Source organism: Pipistrellus hanaki, assembly GCF_964339955.1.
Source record: "Pipistrellus hanaki genome assembly, chromosome: 2".
Lineage (NCBI taxonomy): Eukaryota > Metazoa > Chordata > Mammalia > Chiroptera > Vespertilionidae > Pipistrellus > Pipistrellus hanaki.
This window is the reverse complement of record NC_140504.1, coordinates 180,470,794-180,491,001: the sequence shown is the minus strand read 5'-3', so window position 1 is coordinate 180,491,001 and position 20,208 is coordinate 180,470,794. Positions and strand designations below refer to the sequence as shown.

The window sequence follows — 20,208 nt, the reverse complement described above, 5'->3', positions numbered from 1 at the left end:
GTTTCACGGCTTTGATTTTTTTTTTTAAGGTTTGTCCAGTTTTATGTACAGAGAACTATATGTAATCAAGCCCCCGCTGTTTGCATGGTTGTTAAAACTAGAGCATGTGACACTGAGGTTTGAGAGTTCACTTCTGTCAGGAGACTCTGAAGCCCCTGGGTCATAATTTTAGTGTGTGTGTGTGTGTGTGTGTGTGTGTGTGTGTGTGTGTAACTGTGTGTGTAAGCCTGTGTGTGTGTGTAAGTGTGTGTGTAAGTGTGTTTGTATATATGTGTGTGTGCATGTGTGTATATGTATGTGTAAGTGTGTGTGTGTAAGTGTGTGTGTGTGTGTGTGTGTGTGTGTGTAACTGTGTGTGTGTGTGTGTGTGTGTGTGTGTGTGTTCGCGCACGCATGAAGTTTCCTTATTATCTAAGACTGGGAGCCTAGAACCAGCCACTCACCCGCCGGGTTGCCTCTGTAACCTGGACCAGGAGGTGGCATCTTTTTGGAGAATCCCCACGTTGGTTGGTTCTCTGGGCCAGCAGGACTGGCTTTTTCTGCCGCCTTAGACGCAGCTCCCTGGGACCCGCCGCGGGGCAGAGCCAGTCGGGGCCCTGGGGAGGCCACCTGTGAGGCCAGTCCTCGCTTCTTACTGTCAGCCTGGTCACGCCCAGTTAAGGGACAGTTGTCCTTACATGTGGCATTTCTGACATGATCATGGTGACAAATTTGATTCACCCAATGAGGTCCTATTAGGAAGGAGCAGAGATTCTTAAAAAAAAAAATATATATATATATATATATATATAGATAGATATAGATATAGATATAGATATAGATATAGATATAGATATAGATATATAGATATATAGATATATAGATATATATGGAGCTCTCCTTAAGGTGTAATCACAGTCCATTTTTTAGATTAAAAACACAAGCAGTAAGGCCATGGACCCATCTTCAGGGCCTTCCGATTATAGATATATAGATATATATAGATATATAGATATATAGATATATAGATATATAGATATATAGATATATTTTATTGATTTTTTTACAGAGAGGAAGAGAGAGGGATAGAGAGTTAGAAACATCAATGAGAGAGAATCATTGATCAGCTGCCTCTTGCACATTCCCCACCGGGGATGTGCCTGCAACCAAGGTACATGCCTTTGACTGGAATCAAACCCAGGACCTTTCAGTCCGCAGGCCAATGCTCTATCCACTGAGCCAAACCATCTCAGCAGAGCAGAGATTCTTATTGAACCTGCTTACCAGCCGGTCAAGGCCAGTTACCTGGATAGTTTTTAGTAGAACTATTATTTTTAAATTTTCCTGACCAATCATCGGTGTATATCTATGTTAAATTTTCATAGTGTTTCCCCTCCAGAATTCTGAAGGGTTCGTTGGAACAAGGCACCTTTTAAGGAATATTTTATTCTCATTTGTACAGATATGACCCCCTAAATTGAGGGTTAGAGAGACATCAGAGCAAAAGAGGGTCTTTTCATATGCCCGCTAGGAAATAACGTTAACTGGAATTAAGTCACATCCGGTGCTGGGCTGGCTCCTGGTCTGCTGATCTCGGGTCGATAGTTCACTTTGCAAAGTCATTTGCTTCTGGATAAAGACTCATGGATCCTGCTGGGCCCCGGGCAGTGTCCGGGCACGGGCATGGCGTCAGCTCGGGAGCCGGCCCCGCTGTCTGTTCCCTGCAGTATAAAGAGCCAGTGTGGCTGACGGGCCTCTCCTGAGGCTGTCATCTCTTGATGCTTCTTCCAGGCTCAGACTGACCTGCGGTTTGAAGCAGAGGCCTTCCGGCAAGTGTGAGGGGTGATCTGACTGGGGGATGAGACTAAGTCACTCCTGTCTGTTGGGTATAATAGTGAGCAACGTCAAAATGGGGGAAAATGGAGCTCTCCTTAAGGTGTAATCACAGTCCATTTTTTAGATTAAAAACACAGGCAGTAAGGCCATGGACCCATCTTCAGGGCCTTCTGATTTATCTCATAAAGCTCATGTCATGATTGGCACTAATCTTCTTTTTTAAAAAAATATATTTTATTGATTTTTTACAGAGAGGAAGGGAGAGGGATAGAGAGTTGGAAACATCGATGAGAGAGAAACATCAACCAGCTGCTTCCTGCACACCTCCTACTGGGGATACGCCCGCAACCAATATACATGCCCTTGACTGGAATCGAACCTGGGACCCCTCAGTCCCCAGACCGACACTATCCACTGAGCCAAACTGATTTCGGCTGGCACTAATCTTCTTAAGACATCTCTCTGTGGATGCTTATTGTGCAAGTCTCTGTATGTGAGAAATTGTTTTTTTCCCTCCACCTTAAAAAACATAAATGTATAAATATATTATATATAATTATATAGTGAATCTCTCAATCTCTCTCTCTCTCTCTCTCTCTCTCTCTCTCTCTCTCTCTCTATATATATATATATATATATATATATATATATATGCCTAAGCAACCATTCAACCAGCAGCAGTGATGCACACTGACTACCAGGGGGCAGATGCTCCACACCCAGGCATGGAAACATGGAACAGACCAATGAATTTCAGAGGGAAGAGGAGAAGGGGAAGGGCAGGAAGAGATTAACCAAAGATCCTATATGCATACTAGAGGCCCGGTGCATGGATTCCTGCACCAGTGGGTTCCCTCGGCCTGGCCTGGGGGATCGGACCGAAACCAGCAGACCGACATCATCCGAGGAATCCCGGATTGCGAGAGGGCGCAGGCCAGGCCGAGGCACCTACTGGTGTATGAATCTGTGCACCAGGCCTCAGTATGTTAATTTTATATGTAATTATAGGGCATGTATAATTACATTCTGTGTGATTACATGTTATCTATGATTATATTACACGAGTATATGACATTACTATTATATTTATATGCGTTACATATAATTACAGATATTCATAAGTTAACTCAGGGAGCTTGAGCTTCTCTTCATTTGCTTTGCCAGTTTTCTCATGCTAGGAGCTTCACAGGCTAGCTCTCGCTCTAGTGTTCTGCTGATTAAAAATATATAGAATTACTCTAGCCGGTTTGGCTCAGTGGATAGAGCATCGGCCTGTGGACAGAAGGGTCCCAGGTTCAGTTCCGGTCAAGGGCACCTGCCTCGGTTGCAGGCTCCTCCCCAGCCCAGGCCCTTGGTTGGGCTCATGCAGGAGGCAACCAATCGATGTGTTTCTCTCACCGATATTTCTCTCTGTCTTTCCCTCTCTCTAAAAATCAATGGAAAAATATCCTCAGGCGAGGACTAAACAAACACACAACATATATAATTTAAAAATACCCAATTACTCGGACCACCCCTCTTTATATAAAGCGGGGGAGGAAACCTTTGGTGTCGCCCAGCAGGCTTCTGGGAACGGCCAGAGCCTCGGGGGTCAAGGACACCTTGGCCACTTGGTTATTCTGGATTTGAGAAAGGCTGCAGCAGGGAGGTGGCAGAGCAGCCCCTCCACACCCTCCCCTCAGTCCCCCTCATCCCCGCCTGGCTGTGGGGCGGGCACATGCTGCCCACAGACTCCAACGGAAAACACGGCCCTCGACCTCCAAGTCACCTTCTCAGTCACCCCCTGTGAGACCTGCACCCTCCCCTCGTTCTCACAGCACGCAGTGCCTCCCACGTGGGACTGCTGTTTTGCTGCCTGTTTGCACCAGGCGGTGGTTTTTGTCTGTTTTGCTCACACAGGTACCTGGTGCAGTAACTGTTAAATGAATGAGTAATAATGCTCGTGTTGACTGCGTGCCCACTTTGTGCCAGTACCCGAGGCTCAGCCCTTTTCATGTAGTATCTGTCGTCAACAGGCCCAGAGAGGGGGGGACTGTATTTTATACCCATTTCGCAGATGAGAAAACCGAGGCTCAGTGATTTGCCCAAGGTTTCCCAGGATGAGAACCCAGGAATGAGGGGACAGAAGGGACTCACAGGAAGGACACGGGGGGGGAGGGGGAGGGGGGAGAGGGGGGGGAGGCTGAGCTTTAGGGCCACCCTGTCCTGCATTCTCTCAGTAGTTGGTAGCCATCATGGACACGTGCCTGACATGGGGAGGGCTCGCGAATGGATGTTGGGGCCAATCAGAGGGAGGTGTCTCCTTTTCTGAGGGAAAGAAGCTGTGAGTCTGTGCTCTTCTCAGTGGGTGGCCTGCAGGTGGGCTTTTTAGAAGACGGGGGGGGGGGGGTGCAGGGCCAATGCAGTCAACGCAAGCCCTCCAGGATGAGCTGGAGGTCGGGGCCAGGCCTCGAGGGGGTGCCCCTGGAGGGTTGGGTTCAGCGGGGACTTGGGGAGCAGGGAGGCGTCCGTCATAGACCGGCAGTGGGAGGTCAGAGGAAGGAGAGGGGGTGGCCTCTGAAGACCCCAGCTCTTGCCAGGGGCTCACTCTGGGGAGAGTTTGTGTAGAGTTTGGGCGTCTGGGAGGCCCGGGAGCCAGAGGCATGCGCGGGCCTGGAAGGCTTGGGGGCTGGAGTGGCCCGAGGTGTCTGCCGGGACTCCCCCTCACTGGCTGCCCCTTGCAGAATCCACACAGGCGACAGACCCTACAAGTGCCCGCACCCTGGCTGCGAAAAGGCTTTCACTCAGCTCTCCAATCTCCAGGTGAGTGGCCCCCGCCTCCCGCCCAGCAGCGGCAGTTACCGGAGAAGGGAGCATAAGCAGGGGTGGGCGGGCTGGGCGCGGCCCGCGGCCCTGACTCCCCCTGTGCCCCCAGTCTCACCAGCGCCAGCACAACAAGGACAAGCCCTACAAGTGTCCCAACTGCTACCGGGCCTACTCGGACTCCGCCTCCCTGCAGATCCACCTGTCCGCCCACGCCATCAAGCACGCCAAGGCCTACTGCTGCAGCATGTGCGGGCGGGCCTACACCTCCGTGAGTGCTGGGCCCGGGCCTTCCTCTCCCTGGCCTCTGCTTCCTCCTCGGGCCCAGAGAGGGGCTCCTGTGCCTGGTGGAGCCAGGGCTTCTGTCTCCCCGGCCCAGCTCCCAGCTCCCTGGAGGCCTGGCTCCCTCCAGGCCCCAGAATACTGCAGGCCGTGGTGCTACTGGTGGTGGTGGTGGTGGTGGTGGTGGGCTTGGCACCCTGCTCTCCGGAGTCAGGGAGGGAGAACGGCCTTCTCCTCCTGGGGAAGCTGCAACTCCCATCATGGCCACAAGGTGGCAGAGTGACTTTGCCTAGACTAGAGCCACCTCAGGTGTCAGGGAAGCTCTGAACTGCTAGAAGGGCCACTGCATCCAGCCCTCTGTTCCCTGGGTTTGAATTTCCCTAAATGGGGGCCTCTCAGAACTCAGAAGAGGGAGTCCAGGTGAGTCACTTGTATGTGTGCTTCTAGCTAATCAAATATTCTGGGTAGCAAACCCCCGTGTCTACCCAATAAACAGCTCTGAGCCTCAATTTCCTCAGCTGTCAATGGAGGAGGGATAGTTCCCACATAGTGTTTCCTGAGTGCCTGTGCCAGCGCTTGGGACCCGGGATGAACCAGACAGAAGTGGTCTGGGCTGCCAGGGAGGTTCGAGTCCACTGCTGGAGACACATTACATACGTGACCACACAATAAACACGTCATGACAGGTGGTGGGGCTCGCTCCACGCAGGGTTCCTCAGCCTCGGCCCGTGTGGCGTTGGGGAGGTGCCTTCTGCTGGGCGGGGCAGTCCTGTGCATCACCGGATGCTCAGCCACATTCTTGGCCTCTGTCCACTAGCAACGCCCTCCCTGGCTGTGACACCCCAGGATGCCTCCAGACTTCGACAAATGTAAATGCTCCCCCAGAGCTGTGGCTGCTCGCTAGCTGACCCGTTGCTCAGGAGCCCTCCAGTGGCCACTGGTGGGAACTGCAGCCTCTTCTGCCTCTCCCGCCAGCTGTTGGTTTTACGCTCTGAATCTCCTCCCTGCCCACAGGAGACCTACCTGATGAAGCACATGTCCAAACACACGGTGGTGGAGCACCTGGTGAGCCATCACTCGCCCCAGAGGACGGAGTCCCCCGGCATCCCAGTGCGAATCTCCCTCATCTGAGCCGGCCCCAGGCGCCGCCCTGCCCACCCTGCCCACCGGCAGACACGGACCCAGGCAGCACCAGGCCCGACGCCCTCCAGGGCCCTCCAGGAACAGCCGAGCCCTCCACGACCTTCCTGACCTTCCAGAGAGCCGGGCCCAGAAGCCCTGCCCGGTCCAGCCCCGGGGGTGGCCAGGCCAGCGGCACGATACCGGACTGTTTGGTGGCATCCAAAGACGATCTCAGAGCACTTTGAACCTCTCTCTGTTGGGTTTTCTTTTCCCCTCCACCCTTCACTTGCTTCACCGTATGTTTTTTTTTTTCTTTTTTTTAAAGTTTGTTTTGGAAATAACAAAACAAAACAAAAAAGATATTTATTGGCCAAGAAGTTGGTGCTGCTAAGACCGAGAAATTAAGAGTTGGACAGATGGACGCAGAGGGCAGCGTGGGACCTCCTCTGGCCATGGCCTTAGGTCTTGAGGGAAGGCTCAGGCCTGGGTTTCTGGACTGCAAAGGGGGGAAGGAGGGTGGAGGGAGAGGCTGGTGGGAGGGGCAGGAGGCGGCTGGAGGGAGCCACTTACCCTGGGTGCCCAGCTCGGACCTCGAGCTGCACCCTGAGCATCACTGACCAGAGGGAAGCGGCAGCCACCAGAGCTGCCCAGACTTCAGGAGGCAACATGGGAGGGGCCGGGGGATCCGAAGGACCAATGGGTGCAGTGCTGGGCTGGGCCGGGTGCCAGCCCAGGGAAGATGGGGTGGGGTGGGCTGGGTAAGACCTGGACCCCCCATGCCCTTAAGACCACCCCAGTCTACCTCGGTGCTGGCCAGGAAACCTATTGGCTACCTCTCCCACCATCCCAGACTGTGGGCAGGGGTGTGGGGAGGGCGTGGGCCTGGGGCTAGGACCCCCTCCATCATTTCCTCCGGATGGGACATTACCCAGGGAGGGGTTACTTGTCTTCCCTGCCACGGAGGGGGAACCCCAAGCCCAGGCCCTCAGCCCCCCGGTAGGGAAGGGGTCCTCCGAAAGGAGGGTCCCGGGAGCTGCCCCTGCCCTCAGCCCCCACAGACACACCCCGATCTGAAAGCCATGCGTGTCCGTGTATATAGGAACCGTGTACAGAGACCGGGGAAGCCCTACTCCAGCCCCCCGGGGGGAAGAAAAAAAAAAAACTAGACAGAAACTCATCTATATATTCTGTATCTGGAGTTCCATTTTGAATATTAACCGTGTTATTTTTATACACTTTTTAAGCCTTAACTCACCATTGATTTACCAGTTTGACGTCTCCTGGGGTTTCTGTTCCCGCGGGGCCCTCCGCCCCGCCCCCACCCGCCCCTCTGTCTGACTTGCGTCGTCTGATACTCAGTATTGTAGCTTCTGTCCGCATGTTACTCCCCTGTAAATACGCTGTTATACATACTGTTGACGCCCTCGGCTTTTTCTATGGGACCTCCAGGCCACCTTCTTTAGAACTAGTTACCTTATTAAAAAAGAGAAAACCGCCTGCTGGCCTCTCCGTCTGCATCTGGGTGGCAGGGAGGCGAGGGCAGGCGCCTCGGAAGAGGTTTGCGTGACATTTAAGAAGAGGGGTGAGGAGGAAAACCAGTCGGACGTGGGGGGAAACCCTGAAGGGGGCGAGAAGACACGAAGGAACGCTAGGCCCCCTGCGCTCTGTATCGCTCTGTCGTGAAGAATAAACATGCCTGTGCCCGGGTGGTGGCGGTGTGCAGCATGCTCTGTGCGAGGGCGGGGCTGGGGGGCACCGTGCCCCTGCTCCTCTCCCCTCCCCGCCCCCCCAGGCTCGGAGGGAAATGGTGATTACCTCACAACCCCCTATTTCAAGATCCCCAAGGACCACCAGGGAGCTGAGTCCGATGCAAAAGCAAGAGAGCCTTTATTCAAACTGGAGCCTGGTCTCCCTGCCTCTACCGACGCAGCGGCAGGATGCAGAGAGCCCCGAGCTTGGAAAGTGTGGTCCTTTAATAGAGTTTAGGGTTGGGTGGTGGGGTGATGCTCGGACCACTGAGTTGGTTGGTTCTGATTGGTGGGGAGAGGCCAGGGTCCGGTTACGCTGGGTTACTTCCCTCTGTATTTCTATTGGCTGATTTAAGGGTGGGTTGGGTAATGGATACATTTTACACAAGATGGAAGGCACAGTCAACAATGGAGTCAGTCCTGCTCTGCCCTTGGAAGAAGGCCTACGTGCTGGGAAGGGGCCATGAGACCGTATCTCAAGGCCTGGACTGATGTCAGCACTGACAACTATACTCCACGGCCTCTCTGGAAGCATGCTCCCACATTCTCGCTCTCTAACACTGAAGTGGGCAGCAAGCCAGGAGAGGTATTTTGTCGAGGGTCCTGCTGCCATGGAGGGACGTCGATTCAGCCCAGGTTTGTCCAGTTCTGAAGCCTTCTCAGACGCACAGAGTCCGCCCGTGAGGGTCCCCACAGGTCTCCCAGAGGGGCAGCTGTGTCTGGTGACCCCAGCCCTCTCTGGGGGACCCTCAGGGGTGCCCACGTTTGCGGGAGCTGTTCCAGTGATTGCGGGGATCGAGAGGTCCCCTTCCCATAAGTTGGACCATGGAGGACAGAGTTCTGATTGCCCAGGAGGGAAATGCAGGAATGAATCCCTCCAAAGTGCATCAAGGCAGGCCCTGGGCCAGGCCTGACGGGAGAGGCAGGGTGACTTGGACATGAGTCACCACGGAGCTCATGCCTCTGAGCCGTCACAGCCCTTGTGAGGGTGAGATGCGGCTGTGGGGCGGGGAGCGCCCGGCGCAGTGAGGATTTATGGGCTTTCACAGCACGCGACAGCCAGCGGCAGGCTCAGGGCGGCCGTAGGGCTCAGGGAAGTGTCTCTCCTCTTGGCCTTGTTCCCAGTCAGCTTCACCCTTGGACTCCAGCCTCACCGCCCTCGGGCTCCCAGCAGTCAAGCCTCTGCCTCTCCCAGAAGTCCCAGCAGAAGTCTTCCTGGGTGAGGTGTGGCCCTTGAGCCAGTCACATGACCGGGATGTCTATAGCTGGTGGGCTCAGGCCAAGAGGGTGCTCTAAGCCCCAGCAGAGGGCGACTCTGCGCCTGCAGCACCTCCCCCAGGGGAAGCAGCGTGTGTGTGTGTGTGTGTGTGTGTGTGTGTGTGTGTGTGATCATCAGAGGGGCAAATGGCCGAGTAGCCAGAACATGTAAGTAAGCTCACAGGACTCATCTTCTCTGAAATTGACCTCCCACAGCCCGCTCTGCGGTGAAAGGGCGGGCACTGGCCATCTCTGGTCACATGGCCCCATCCCACCCACAGCTGATTGGCCAGGGGTGGCCACCTGCCTCACTGACTTGATTCCTAGACCAGTGGTCCCAGTGGTGGGTACAGCTAAGTCCTCCCGTGATGTCATGATAGGTTCTTTTGACTTTAAGTGAAAGGATGGATATCGAGACCAATTTTCCCACAGACTGATGTCAGCAAGAGTTAAGTGCCCGCTGTGTCTCGCCAACGCTGTAAGGAGAAGATGCTGAAGGAAACATCACTCCAGGACCTGCTGTCCTGGCTCCCGGGAGTGGGTTACGCTCTGCATTCAGTGGGAGCCTGGACATCAGCCGTGGAGGGGTATCCGTGGTGGTGCAAATCCCTGCAGGCTGGGCTTTCTTTTTCCTCCAAGAGCTGGTTGCCCAGCACATCACTGGCTTCACCCACAGCCTGAGGCCGCCCGGGCCCGGCACCTAGAAACGCGTGAGTGTGCCATCGCTGTCTCTCTTACAGAGGAAATGGCTGCTGGGTGAGTTGTTTGCACTATGAACCTGTCGGAGAAGGGGCAGGCAAGGAGAGGGAGACGGCAAGTTATGTTTTCTGGAGCATCACAGCCCCTGCAGAGGGTGACAGAGGGTGTGAGAAAGCTGAGACCAGGCAAAGGTAAGGAACTCGAGCATGAACATCCGGCTCCCATCCAGGCCTTCCCTACTCATGCTCAGGTTTCTAGTGCCCCAGGGTCCTCCCTTGGTGAGTGTTCTAAGGCCGTGGTGGGCAAACTGCGGCTCTTTGGCTCCTTGAGTGTGGCTCTTCCACAAAATACCACGGCCTGGGTGAGTCTATTTTGAAGAAGTAGTGTTAGAAGAAGTTTAAGTTTAAAAAATTGGGCTCGCAAAAGAAATTTCAATTGTACTGTTGATATTTGGCTCTGTTGACTGATGAGTTTGCCGACCACTGTCTAGGGTAAGATGGGGATCATAGTTGTGAATATTTCTCTCTTTTCCTTGTCCAGCATAGCTAGAGAGCAGTCTGGTACCTGAGTAGGGGTAGCTGGGGATTGAGAAAATTAAGTAAAAAGACAGACACAGAGATGGAAGGAAAAAGCTGGGGCCAGGTGGGACCACTGTCCTCTGATGGAGAGACAGGGACCCAGAGCCCATACAGCATGTTTATTTTATTCAGCGAAACCCAGGAAGTTTTACTAAAGGCCAAGGCAAAGGAGGGGATGTGCATTCTTGGGCGGGCCTGAGTGGAGTCCTATTCGTTCCTGGTGCGTGGCTGGATTTAAATAACAAAACTCACCCGCTGGCACCTGGGCCGAAGGTCAGGCTGACAACACTCCTGCCTCTTGGCAAAGTGTGTTTCCAGGACGGCTTTGCCAACACCACTGGGTTCAGCTGCCAATAATTAAAGAAATGCTCATGTGCCTTCCAGGCGCTCTCTACAATGGTCCCAGAGGAAGAGGTGTGCCAGATCACAGTCTAACCTGGGTTTTGCTTGCCTGCTTTAGGTACGAGGCACCAGGGAAGCGAGAACTGCTTTTGAGAGGGGAGGTATCTTTTATTCCACATCATCAATATCTGGAACTGGCTTATACAAATTACTAGATTATTAATGCCATCAGGATTGGCTTATGGCTGGACTTGCTCTCCTCCCTGGGAGCAGTGGAGGCTGCTAAAACTGCAAGTCTATGTGAACACCACCTAACGGATTCCGGAGACCTGGAGTGAAGTCCCACCCTCTCAGGCCTGTGTTCCCAACTGTCCAACAAAAGCCAGGGGCTTCCCAGGGTTCCCTCTCCTGTGGCCTTGGCTCTGGGACCCCCTTTCCCGGAGGACCTGTGACTTCCTGCTCCCATTCGGAGCCTGTGTTTTCCTCAGTTAGAGATGCAGAGTCTGGACGGCAGCCATGGATGAGGAAACCTCTCTCCTAGACACGGTGACCAAACAGACCCGTGAGCCCCAGAACAAGGAACTGTCCTTTTGGTAAACATTGACTCTCCAGGAAAATGCCACGAAGACTCATTTTATTATGATACCAACAAGAGAACTCCCACCATGCAGAAAAGCATTGTAAACGTTTATCTGAGCCCTGGCCAGTATGGCTCAGCTGGTTGGGTGTTCTCCCAGGAGGTTGCTGTGCACCAGGATGGTGCTGGTCCGATTCCTGGTCAGGGCACAGGCCCGAGTTGCAGGCTCCATCCCTGGTAGAGAGTGAGCAGGAGGCAGGCAGCTGATCAGTATTGTGCCATTGATGTTTCTTTCTCTCTCTCCCCCTTCCTCTCTCTCTAAAAATCAATAAACTTCTTAAAAACCATCTCAATAAACACATTAAAAAAAAAAAAAAAAAAAAAAAGATTTGCCCTAGCCCATTTGGCTCAGTGGATAGAGCATCTGCCCATGGACTGAAGGATCCCGGGTTTGATTCCGGTCAAGGGCACGTACCTCGGTTGCAGGCTCGATTCCCTGAGTGTATTTGGGAGGCAACCAGTCAATGTGTCTCTCTCATATCGATGTTTCTCTCTCTTTGTCTTTCCCATCCCTTCCACTCTCTCTAAAAATCAATGGAAAAAATATCCATTAAAAATAAATAAATAAACAAGTAAGTAAATAAATAAATTGCCCGGCCATTGTGGCAGTGGTTGAGCGTCAGCCTATGAACCAGAAGGTCACAGTTCGATTCCCAATCAGGGCACATGCCCAGGTTGCAGGCTCATTCCCCAGTGTGGGGCTTGCCGGTGGCAGCCGATCAATGATTCTCATTGATGTTTCATCTCTCTTTTCCTCCCCCTTCCTTTCTGAAATAAAAAATAATAATAAATTAGAAATGAATTCCTATAAAAAAAATTAAAGAGTTTGAGCCAAATTTTGCCTGGAAACAAAATCTCAAAGACTGAGAAAATGCTCTGAAAAAAGGCAGTTTTGCAGTTCTTTGGATGCTCTTACAACTAAAGGAGAAAAAGCGTAAGGAGGATACATAAAATCACTGGTGATAGATTAGGGAGGTGGGAGAAAGCAGAGCGGGCAAATCTCTAGGAATGGATAAAAAGCAAAGTGGAGAAACACACAGCTTTACACTGGCAGCGCAGGACTACTAGTAACTAACACAGCACACAGAGACGGAATTGGGGAAACAGGGTAACAGCGAGGGGCTCTGGCCTGTTTCCGGGCACCAGCAGAGCTCAGCCTGTGCTGTGTCCTCGAGGGAAAAGCGGTCATTCTGCCATTCACAGGGCTGTTACCTTAGATGTAGAAGCACAGCGGACAGGACTCGCTCGAGGTAAAGGCTGACCTTCGCTAAGGATGCTGTGGTCCTGGGACGTGACTCCCACCATGGCCTGCCCAGTCAGGAATTGAGGCTCAGATCACCCTGTGTGGTTGCTGAGCTTATCAGGCCTGCCATGTGGCCCCCTGAACTTGTTAGGTTATGTCAGAGCCCCTTTTCATTCACAATAATATTACTTAAATATGTACAAACTATGCTTGAGGGGAGGTGAAAGGTCAAAGCCAAGGAGCTGGATGCCACAGGCATCTAATTTCCTCATTAAAAAAAAAAAAAATGGGGGGTTGCTGACGGAGGGGGGGGGGCGTGCGCTAAAACATCTCTTCAGGTGGCATAGGCTAAATTCAGTGAGGTCAGAGGTGAAAGGTCTCAGTTCCCTGCAGAAAGTGAGGAAAAGGAGGCTTGCAAGTGAGAAGCTCCCTTCCGGAGTTGTTGCTGTTTTTTTTTTTTTTTTTTGTGTGTGTGTGTGTGTGTGTGTGTGTATTTTGTTTGTTTGTTTTTGCCTTTTTGTAATGCAAGTGCCCACTTGAAGCCTTGATTGCCAAGGCAGGCAGGTCCAGGAGAGCAGCTGTCACCAATAAGCCAGGGCCAGCCACAGGAGGAAGGAGCCAGGCTGCACCCCCACTGAGCTCCTGTGACTTAGAGATCTTGGGCCTCTTGTTTTTCCTCTTCCGGAGCTTTCCATCCCCGTTCTCACATGCTGAATTCACCAACAAAGTAAGTCCATGAAACCCTAGAACCCCACTTGGTCCCCATACAAGGGAACCCGGGCCTGCCCTCTCTCGACCTGAGCCCTGGCTGTGTGGTTCCCGGTGAGCTGTGTCACTTCCAGGTCCTGGAAATCATTTTCTCCCGTGTCCTGACGGCTTCTGCCGAAGAACCACATGCACAGGCCCAACCGCAACATTGTTTGCCATCGGCTGGGACCAGCGCAAAACACTCTGGAGGGCCAGGGCGCCTCCCAACTCCTGTCCGGGCACCTGCAGGAGGCAGTAGGGCTGCTTCCAGCCCCTCTCGCCCTGTCCTCCACAGCACCATGCTGCTTCCAGCAGGGTCCCCGATGGCCGCAGGGTCCCCTATGGTCGCAGGGACCCCGATGGCCGCAGGGACCCTGATGGCCGCAGGGTCCCCTATGGCCGCAGGGTCCCCGATGGCCGCAGGGTCCCCGATGGCCGCAGGGTCCCCGATGGCCGCAGGGACCCCTATGGCCGCAGGGTCCCCGATGGCCGCAGGGACCCCGATGGCTGCAGGGACCCCGATGGCCCAGGGACCCCGATGGCTGCAGGGTCCCTGATGGCCGCAGGGACCCCGATGGCTGCAGGGACCCCGATGGCTGCAGGGTCCCTGATGGCTGCAGAGACCCCGATGGCTGCAGGGACCCCGATAGTCGCAAGGACCCCGATGGCCGCAGGGTCCCCGATGGCCGCAGGGTCCCCGATGGCCGCAGGGTCCCCGATGGCTGCATGGTCCCCGATGGTCGCAGGGTCCCTGATGGCTGCAGGGACCCCGATGGCTGCAGAGACCCCGATGGCCGCAGGAACCCTGATGACTGCAGGGTCCCCTCTTGCTGTCCATCTCCCTAGGGCCCCGGTGTCCGCCGGAGGGGCGAGGCCCGGCCCGGCGCCTAGTCGCGCACCAGCGTGTACTCCTTGGGCGCCCAGAGCAGGCGCGGGCGGCGGATCTCGGCGCGCCGGCCGATGTCGGGGCACCAGCAGAACTCGGGCGACAGCACCTTGGCGGGCTTGTGCAGCCAGAAGTACTTGTTGAGGTGGCTCTCGTCGTGCCAGCGCGCCTCCAGGCCGCGCGCGCGGTCCTGCTGCTGGCCCCGCGCGCAGTGCGCCGTCAGCCGGCGCAGCGCCGCCACGCGGCCGCCGAACAGCGCGGCGTGGTAGTAGAAGTCGCCCTCGCCGGGCGCCAGCGCGGCGGCCGAGCGCGGGTCGCTCTCGTAGGGCAGCAGCCTCCGCGGCCAGCGGTAGCGCCAGGCGTGCAGCTGCGCCACCGAGTCGGCCAGCGTCTCGGGCCCGAAGGCGCCGCTGAAGAACTGGTCCACGTCCATGCAGAACACGAAGTGCGCCTCGCGGCCCAGCCGGCCGCCCAGCGCCGCGTGCAGCGTGCGCATGCGCTCCATCGACACGTCCTGCCAGCGCCGCTCGCGCGGCACCCGCTCCACGCGCAGCCGGCGGCCCGGGCCCAGCGGCAGGCGCGGCACGGCGGCCGGCCGCTCCGTGAACACGTAGTAGACCACGCGCTGGCCCACCATGAAGTGCTGCTCGGCCGTCTCCAGGAAGCGCGCCAGGTACTTCTCCAGGTACCTGCAGGGGGGTGGGGTAAGGGTGGAGATGGGCTGGGGGTGTCATCCCGGACAAGGCGCGCCCTGCACAGCCGTGACCTTGACCTTGACTCTCCTCCTTATCCCCTCGCCCTTTGTCCTCTCCCCTCCCCTAAGGTGACCAGGCGTCCCGCTTTTGGCGGGACAGTCCCGATTTTTATTTTTATTATTTTAAAAAATATATATTTTATTGATTTTCCACAGAGAGGAAGGGAGAGGGATAGAGAGCTAGAAACGTCGATGAGAGAGAAACATCGACCAGCTGCCTCCTGCACACCCCCCACCAGGGATGTGCCCGCAACCAAGGTACGTGCCCTTGACCGGAATCGAACCCGGGACCCTTCAGTCCGCAGACCGACGCTCTATCCACTGAGCCAAACCGGTTTTGGCAGCAATTTGTCCCACGGCGCTTTAAAAAAGTCCCGATTTAAAGCGCCGTGGGACGAGGGACAAATTGTTAAAAATCGGGACCATCCCGCCAAAAGCGGGACGTCTGGTCACCTTTACCCTCCTCCCCCCGACTTGAGCCTTCCTGCTCCTCGGCATTCAGGTCCTTGTTAACTTGCAACCTCAGTTGCAAGCCATTAGAGATGATTGCAAATTGTTTGCCACGGGTGCCCTCAGGGCTGCGTCTTCCTTCCCTGACCGCGGTACCAAGGAGGTGGCGCTGCATCTGCTTTCCAAGGGCTGATGGTGCTAGCCTTTATTTCTCTAGAGTCTAGAGCGCTGGGCCTTGGTTTAGTAAGTTCCAAGTTTGGATGCTATGTGAGGAAGCCCACACCAGCCGCACAGAGAGGCTGTGTGCAGAGAGGTGGCCCACCAGGCTTTAGCCGTCGGGTACCCCAGGAGAGACCCAGATGCTGGGGAACAGTGGCATGCTCCCTGTGGAGCCCTGTTGGAATTCCTGGCCCAGAAAAGTCATGAGCTATAATCCTAGCCTATATAATAAAAGGCTAATATGCAAAACGACTGAATAGGAATGACAGGTCGCTATGATGTGCACTGACCACCAGGGGGCAGACGCCCAATGTAGGGGAGTGCCACTCAGCCAGAAGCTCTCTCCCGCCTCTGCAGCGCTAAGGATGTCCGACTGCCGGCTTAGCCATCAGTCAGATATGCCCCAAGGGCTCCCGAATTGTAAGAGCGTGCAGGCTGGGCTGAGGGACCCCTTCTCCCCTACCCCGAGTGCATGAATTTTGTGTACTGGGCCTCTAGTGATAAATAATTGTCTTAACTCCCTAAGTTTGTGGTAATTCCTTACTAGAACATTTGTAACATTGGAGACTTTGCATTGAAAGATTTTGGGGTCCCAGGGTTCTGAAATAATAGTAATAATGCCTAATAGTTTTGAACATTTATCACGTGGCAGACAGTGTTCTAAGTGGAGCATCTAATCCTCACCATTTATTGTTATTGCTATTTTTTAAATATATTTTATTGATTTTGTACAGAGAGGAAGGGAGAGAGATAGCAAGTTAGAAACATCGATGAGAGAGTCATCGATTAGCTGCCTCTTGCACACCCCCTACTGGGGAAGTGCCCGCAACCAAGGTACATGCCCTTGACCGGAATCGAACCCGGGACCCTTCAGTCCCCAAGCCGACGCTCTATCCACTAAGCCAAACCGGTTTTGGCTGTTATTGCTATTTTTGAGGCGAGGAAACTGAGCCACAAAGAGCTTTGGTGCCCAGTGCACACATGGACACAGGTGGTAAGTTGCCGGGCTATGATCTGAACCAGCTTGGCATTCGGGACCGAGCTTTTACCTGCCCTCACTCTATTCCCGGGAGGTCCGTGAGGACCTGGACTCAGAGACCTTGGAAAGCTCCGCCTTCCAGGGCGTTAGACTCACAAAACCTTGGAATTCAGGCCCTCAAGGCCCTGGAATTTCTGGGCCCCGAGATTCTGCCCCCTATGGCTGGTGCAAGAACGCCCTACTAGATACTTCGTATCCGGAATAGAAGTGGGAGCACAAGGTTCTGCCCGCCTGGCCGAGGGGTCAGCCCTTAGTCCTGTTCGCCCTCTAAGTCCCAGGCACCGGCTTGGCTCCCTCTCCCTCTGGATTGTGGTGTTCAGAGGTCTGGGGTACTTGGTAACAAAATTCCTTCCCCACATCCTCTCCCTGGATGCTCAACTCCCACCGCCTTCCCGGAGCAGTCTGTGGCATTGTGACAGATGCTTCCTCTAACTGCCCCGAACTCTACCTCCGGGCACCTTACTTAGGGTCACGTCCAGCTGTCCCCTTTGCATCTGGAAAGTGGGCACCCAGCTTGGACAGCTGCCATCCGTAATGGGGGTGTCAGTGCCCCTGGGATTTCTCCCCCTCCTCCCACTCGGCTCCTTCTCTGTACCTCAGACTCCTCTCCCGCAGGATTCTGTCCTCCACCCTCCTCAGTCACCTAGCCCCATGTCTGCTCCCTGGGCCTGCTCACCATCAGTCTGTCCTACTCTGTGATCCCCCATCCTTCCAGCCCTCTTCCTGTGATCCCCTCCCCAGTAGCCTACCCCTCTGAGTGCTCAGGTTTGAACCCCTTTCTCAGCACCCCCTCCTCTCTTCACTTCCCTCTCTACCCAGCTCAAGATTCACCCCCTTGCAGAAACCCTCAGCTCCCCTGCCCCTTCCCCTCCATCGGGCTTGATGGGCAAGCCTCCCCTCTCCCCTTATCGCGTGCCGACCTCTGAGCCACTGACCTCCAGGGGGCACTCACTGCAGCCACGCCGGTTCCTCTATCCACCCACCTGCTCTCCCCTCGTCTCACCATCATCATTTTCTCACCACAAACCCAGTGTCTCCAAACGGATGGCAGCCCCGGGGCAGGTTCTTGGCAGGACAGGCGCTGAGCCCCTGGCTGCCTGTGCTGGGTGGGCTGCACAGGGCTAGTGCCCAGGAGGGACAGGCAGGGGACGAATGGGGTGGGGGTGCTGTCTTTGCCTTCTGCGTCACCTTGGGATCCTCTGGCACAGCGAACAGGGAGCCCCACTACCCATATCACATGCACACACACACTCCCCCACCCCCTGATTGACAGCCCTGCTCCCCTCCCCAGGTCTTACCTGCCGACAGCAAAGACCGTCAGCCCAATGGTGAGGTTCTGCTGTATGGCCTCTTGTTTGGCCACATCTGGATCAAAAGTGCCATCCCAGAGAATGGGGGCCCCCCAGGAGGTGCAGGTCAGGACTTCAGGCCGGGCCCTGGCCAGAGCAAGGAGGGGAGATGGGGTCCGTCTGTCCACCCACTTGGTGATGCTCACTGCCATCTCCCCAAGCTGGGCCGAGGGACCCCCCGGGGGGCATACCCAGTCCCTGGCCGGAACCAACCCAAACAGGTCCCGAGGTGTGCGGCCCGCGGGGCCGTGGGGTGGAGAGCCCGGCTCTGCCGGGGTCGGAGGGCAGGGACGCCGGAGCATATACCGGAGGGCACATGGGAGACCTCAGGGTGGGGGGACTGTGTCTCCTTACCAGAGGTGCAGGAGCCCTGTGAAGTTGTCCCTCAGCAGGGGCTCTCTGGCCAGATGGCAGGTGCCCATGGGGATGAAGGTCTCCAGGTGCCTGTTGGCGGGGCAGCAGTGAGGGGCTGCCAGCCTGCTCAGCAATCTGTGGCTCTGCTCCTTACGGGAGGGAGAGCCCACAGGATGCTTGAGGGGGCTGGTCTGGCAACACCTTCCAACCCTCCAGGGGATGCCTGGGGAGTCCCTCCTGTCTCGGAGGGCCCGCCCGGAGCGCCTGGGAGGGAGGTGTACCTGAGTGCAGGGAGCCCGCACAGGAGCAGCCCTGAGAAGCTGACTGCAAGTAGGATCAGCCACCAGAAGATCCTCTTCCAGACCCTGGGGGCGGGGAGGGCAGCAGCAGCACACGATTTACATTTCTGTTTATGTTTATGTACACAGAGATCCCTACACACACACACACACACACACACACACACACACTCACATATCCCTACACACACACACACACACACATGCATCCCTACATATCCCCCCCATACACACAGATCCCTCCCTCCCCACACACACACACCCCTACACACACACACACACTCACATATCCCTACACACACACATGCATCCCTACATATCCCCCCCATACACACAGATTCCTCCCTACACACACACACACACACACACACACCCCTACACACACACACACACACACACACACACTCACATATCCCTACACACACACACACACATATGCATCCCTACACCCCCCCCATACACACAGATCCCTCCCTACACACACACACACACCCCTACACACACACACGTATGAGAAATCATTGTGCAACTTAACATTTCATTTTATTACTGTTAGTGTTATTATGAGTACGAATATATTGTCTTCACGTGCACATTCAAAGGTCCACGAGGGTATGCAGTGCAAGGTCCTTCCCGTCCCCAGACACCCAGCTCCTCTGCAGGGAGGCAGCCAGCTTCCTGTGTGCCTTTCCAGAAGGGGTCTGCACAGGCAGGCCGGTGGTGAATATGGTAGCAGATTCCCCTCCCCTCCCCTTCTCTTCCCTCCTTTTCCCTTCCTTTCTTTTTCTTTCTTACCCTGTAATGATTTTCATCGCCTCTTTCTTTCTCCCCACAGATGGTAGCACAGCAGCTAATACTGCACCTTGCATCTTCCACTGACATAATGTCTCTGAGGTTATTCCATCTCAGTGCCTAAATCACTTCCTCGCCCTTCGTTCCGTTGATTGGCAATAGCATAATGTATCTGGCCAGGCCCCTTCTAATGAGCATTTAGGTGTACACTGAGTGGGCAGATTATCGTGATCTCTGAACGCATCACCGTCTGGCCACTCAGTGCATATGCTTTGCTTTTACCAGTAGTGCTGGGGGCACAGTCTCAGGCAGGTCTGGGGATGCTAGCATTAGGTGTGGGGTGTTTCGTCCGGGAAGGGGCTGGGACTGAGCCGGGACGGGAGAGCGTGTGGGAGGGGAGGCAGGGAAGTTGTGGCCGGTGGCTGGGAGGTGAGGGCTAACTCTCGGGAAGAGCTGCCGGGCTGCGGGAGGGCAGCTGTGGCCAGGGACCAGGTGTCCATCGTGGCTCCAGTCACCGGGCTGGTTCCTCCAGCAGAACTCAGCAGCCCCATTCCTGGCTCAGAGGAGGTAGACTCAGATTTGTCGGTGGCTGGTTGTTTTCCAGGAAGGAGGCCAAGAGTTGAGAAGCTTTTTTTTTTTTTTTTTTTTTTTTAATATATTTTATTGATTTTCTTACAGAGAGGAAGGGAGAGGGATAGTTAGAAACATCGATGAGAGAGAGTCATTGATCAGCTGCCTCTTGCATACCCCCCACTGGGGCTGTGCCCGCAACCAAGGTATTGTACATGCCCCTG

General features: G+C 55.0%; 2 protein-coding genes across 3 annotated transcripts in view; one reads left to right on the top strand and one right to left on the bottom strand.

Annotated features, from left to right (window-relative positions):
• Nucleotides 1-7,518, top strand: part of ZNF362 (zinc finger protein 362) — a 34,197-nt gene extending 26,679 nt beyond the window's left edge. For both annotated transcript variants that reach the window (XM_084873111.1, XM_084873112.1), the window contains 3 exons: nt 4,539-4,617; nt 4,730-4,888; nt 5,914-7,518. In XM_084873111.1, the coding sequence (XP_084729237.1) occupies nt 4,539-4,617; nt 4,730-4,888; nt 5,914-6,030 (355 nt within the window). In that variant the 3' untranslated portion in view covers nt 6,031-7,518. The remainder of the gene's footprint in view (nt 1-4,538; nt 4,618-4,729; nt 4,889-5,913) is intronic.
• A 6,431-nt stretch (nt 7,519-13,949) lies between these two features.
• Nucleotides 13,950-18,722, bottom strand: A3GALT2 (alpha 1,3-galactosyltransferase 2). The gene is made up of 4 exons (XM_084873888.1): nt 18,605-18,722; nt 18,324-18,413; nt 17,919-18,056; nt 13,950-14,847 (listed from the first exon to the last, which is right to left on the bottom strand). Exons 2-4 carry the CDS (start codon nt 18,389-18,391, stop codon nt 14,160-14,162), a joined length of 894 nt encoding a protein of 297 aa, XP_084730014.1. The 5' UTR covers nt 18,392-18,413; nt 18,605-18,722; the 3' UTR covers nt 13,950-14,159.
• Between the last annotated feature and the right edge of the window lie 1,486 nt (nt 18,723-20,208).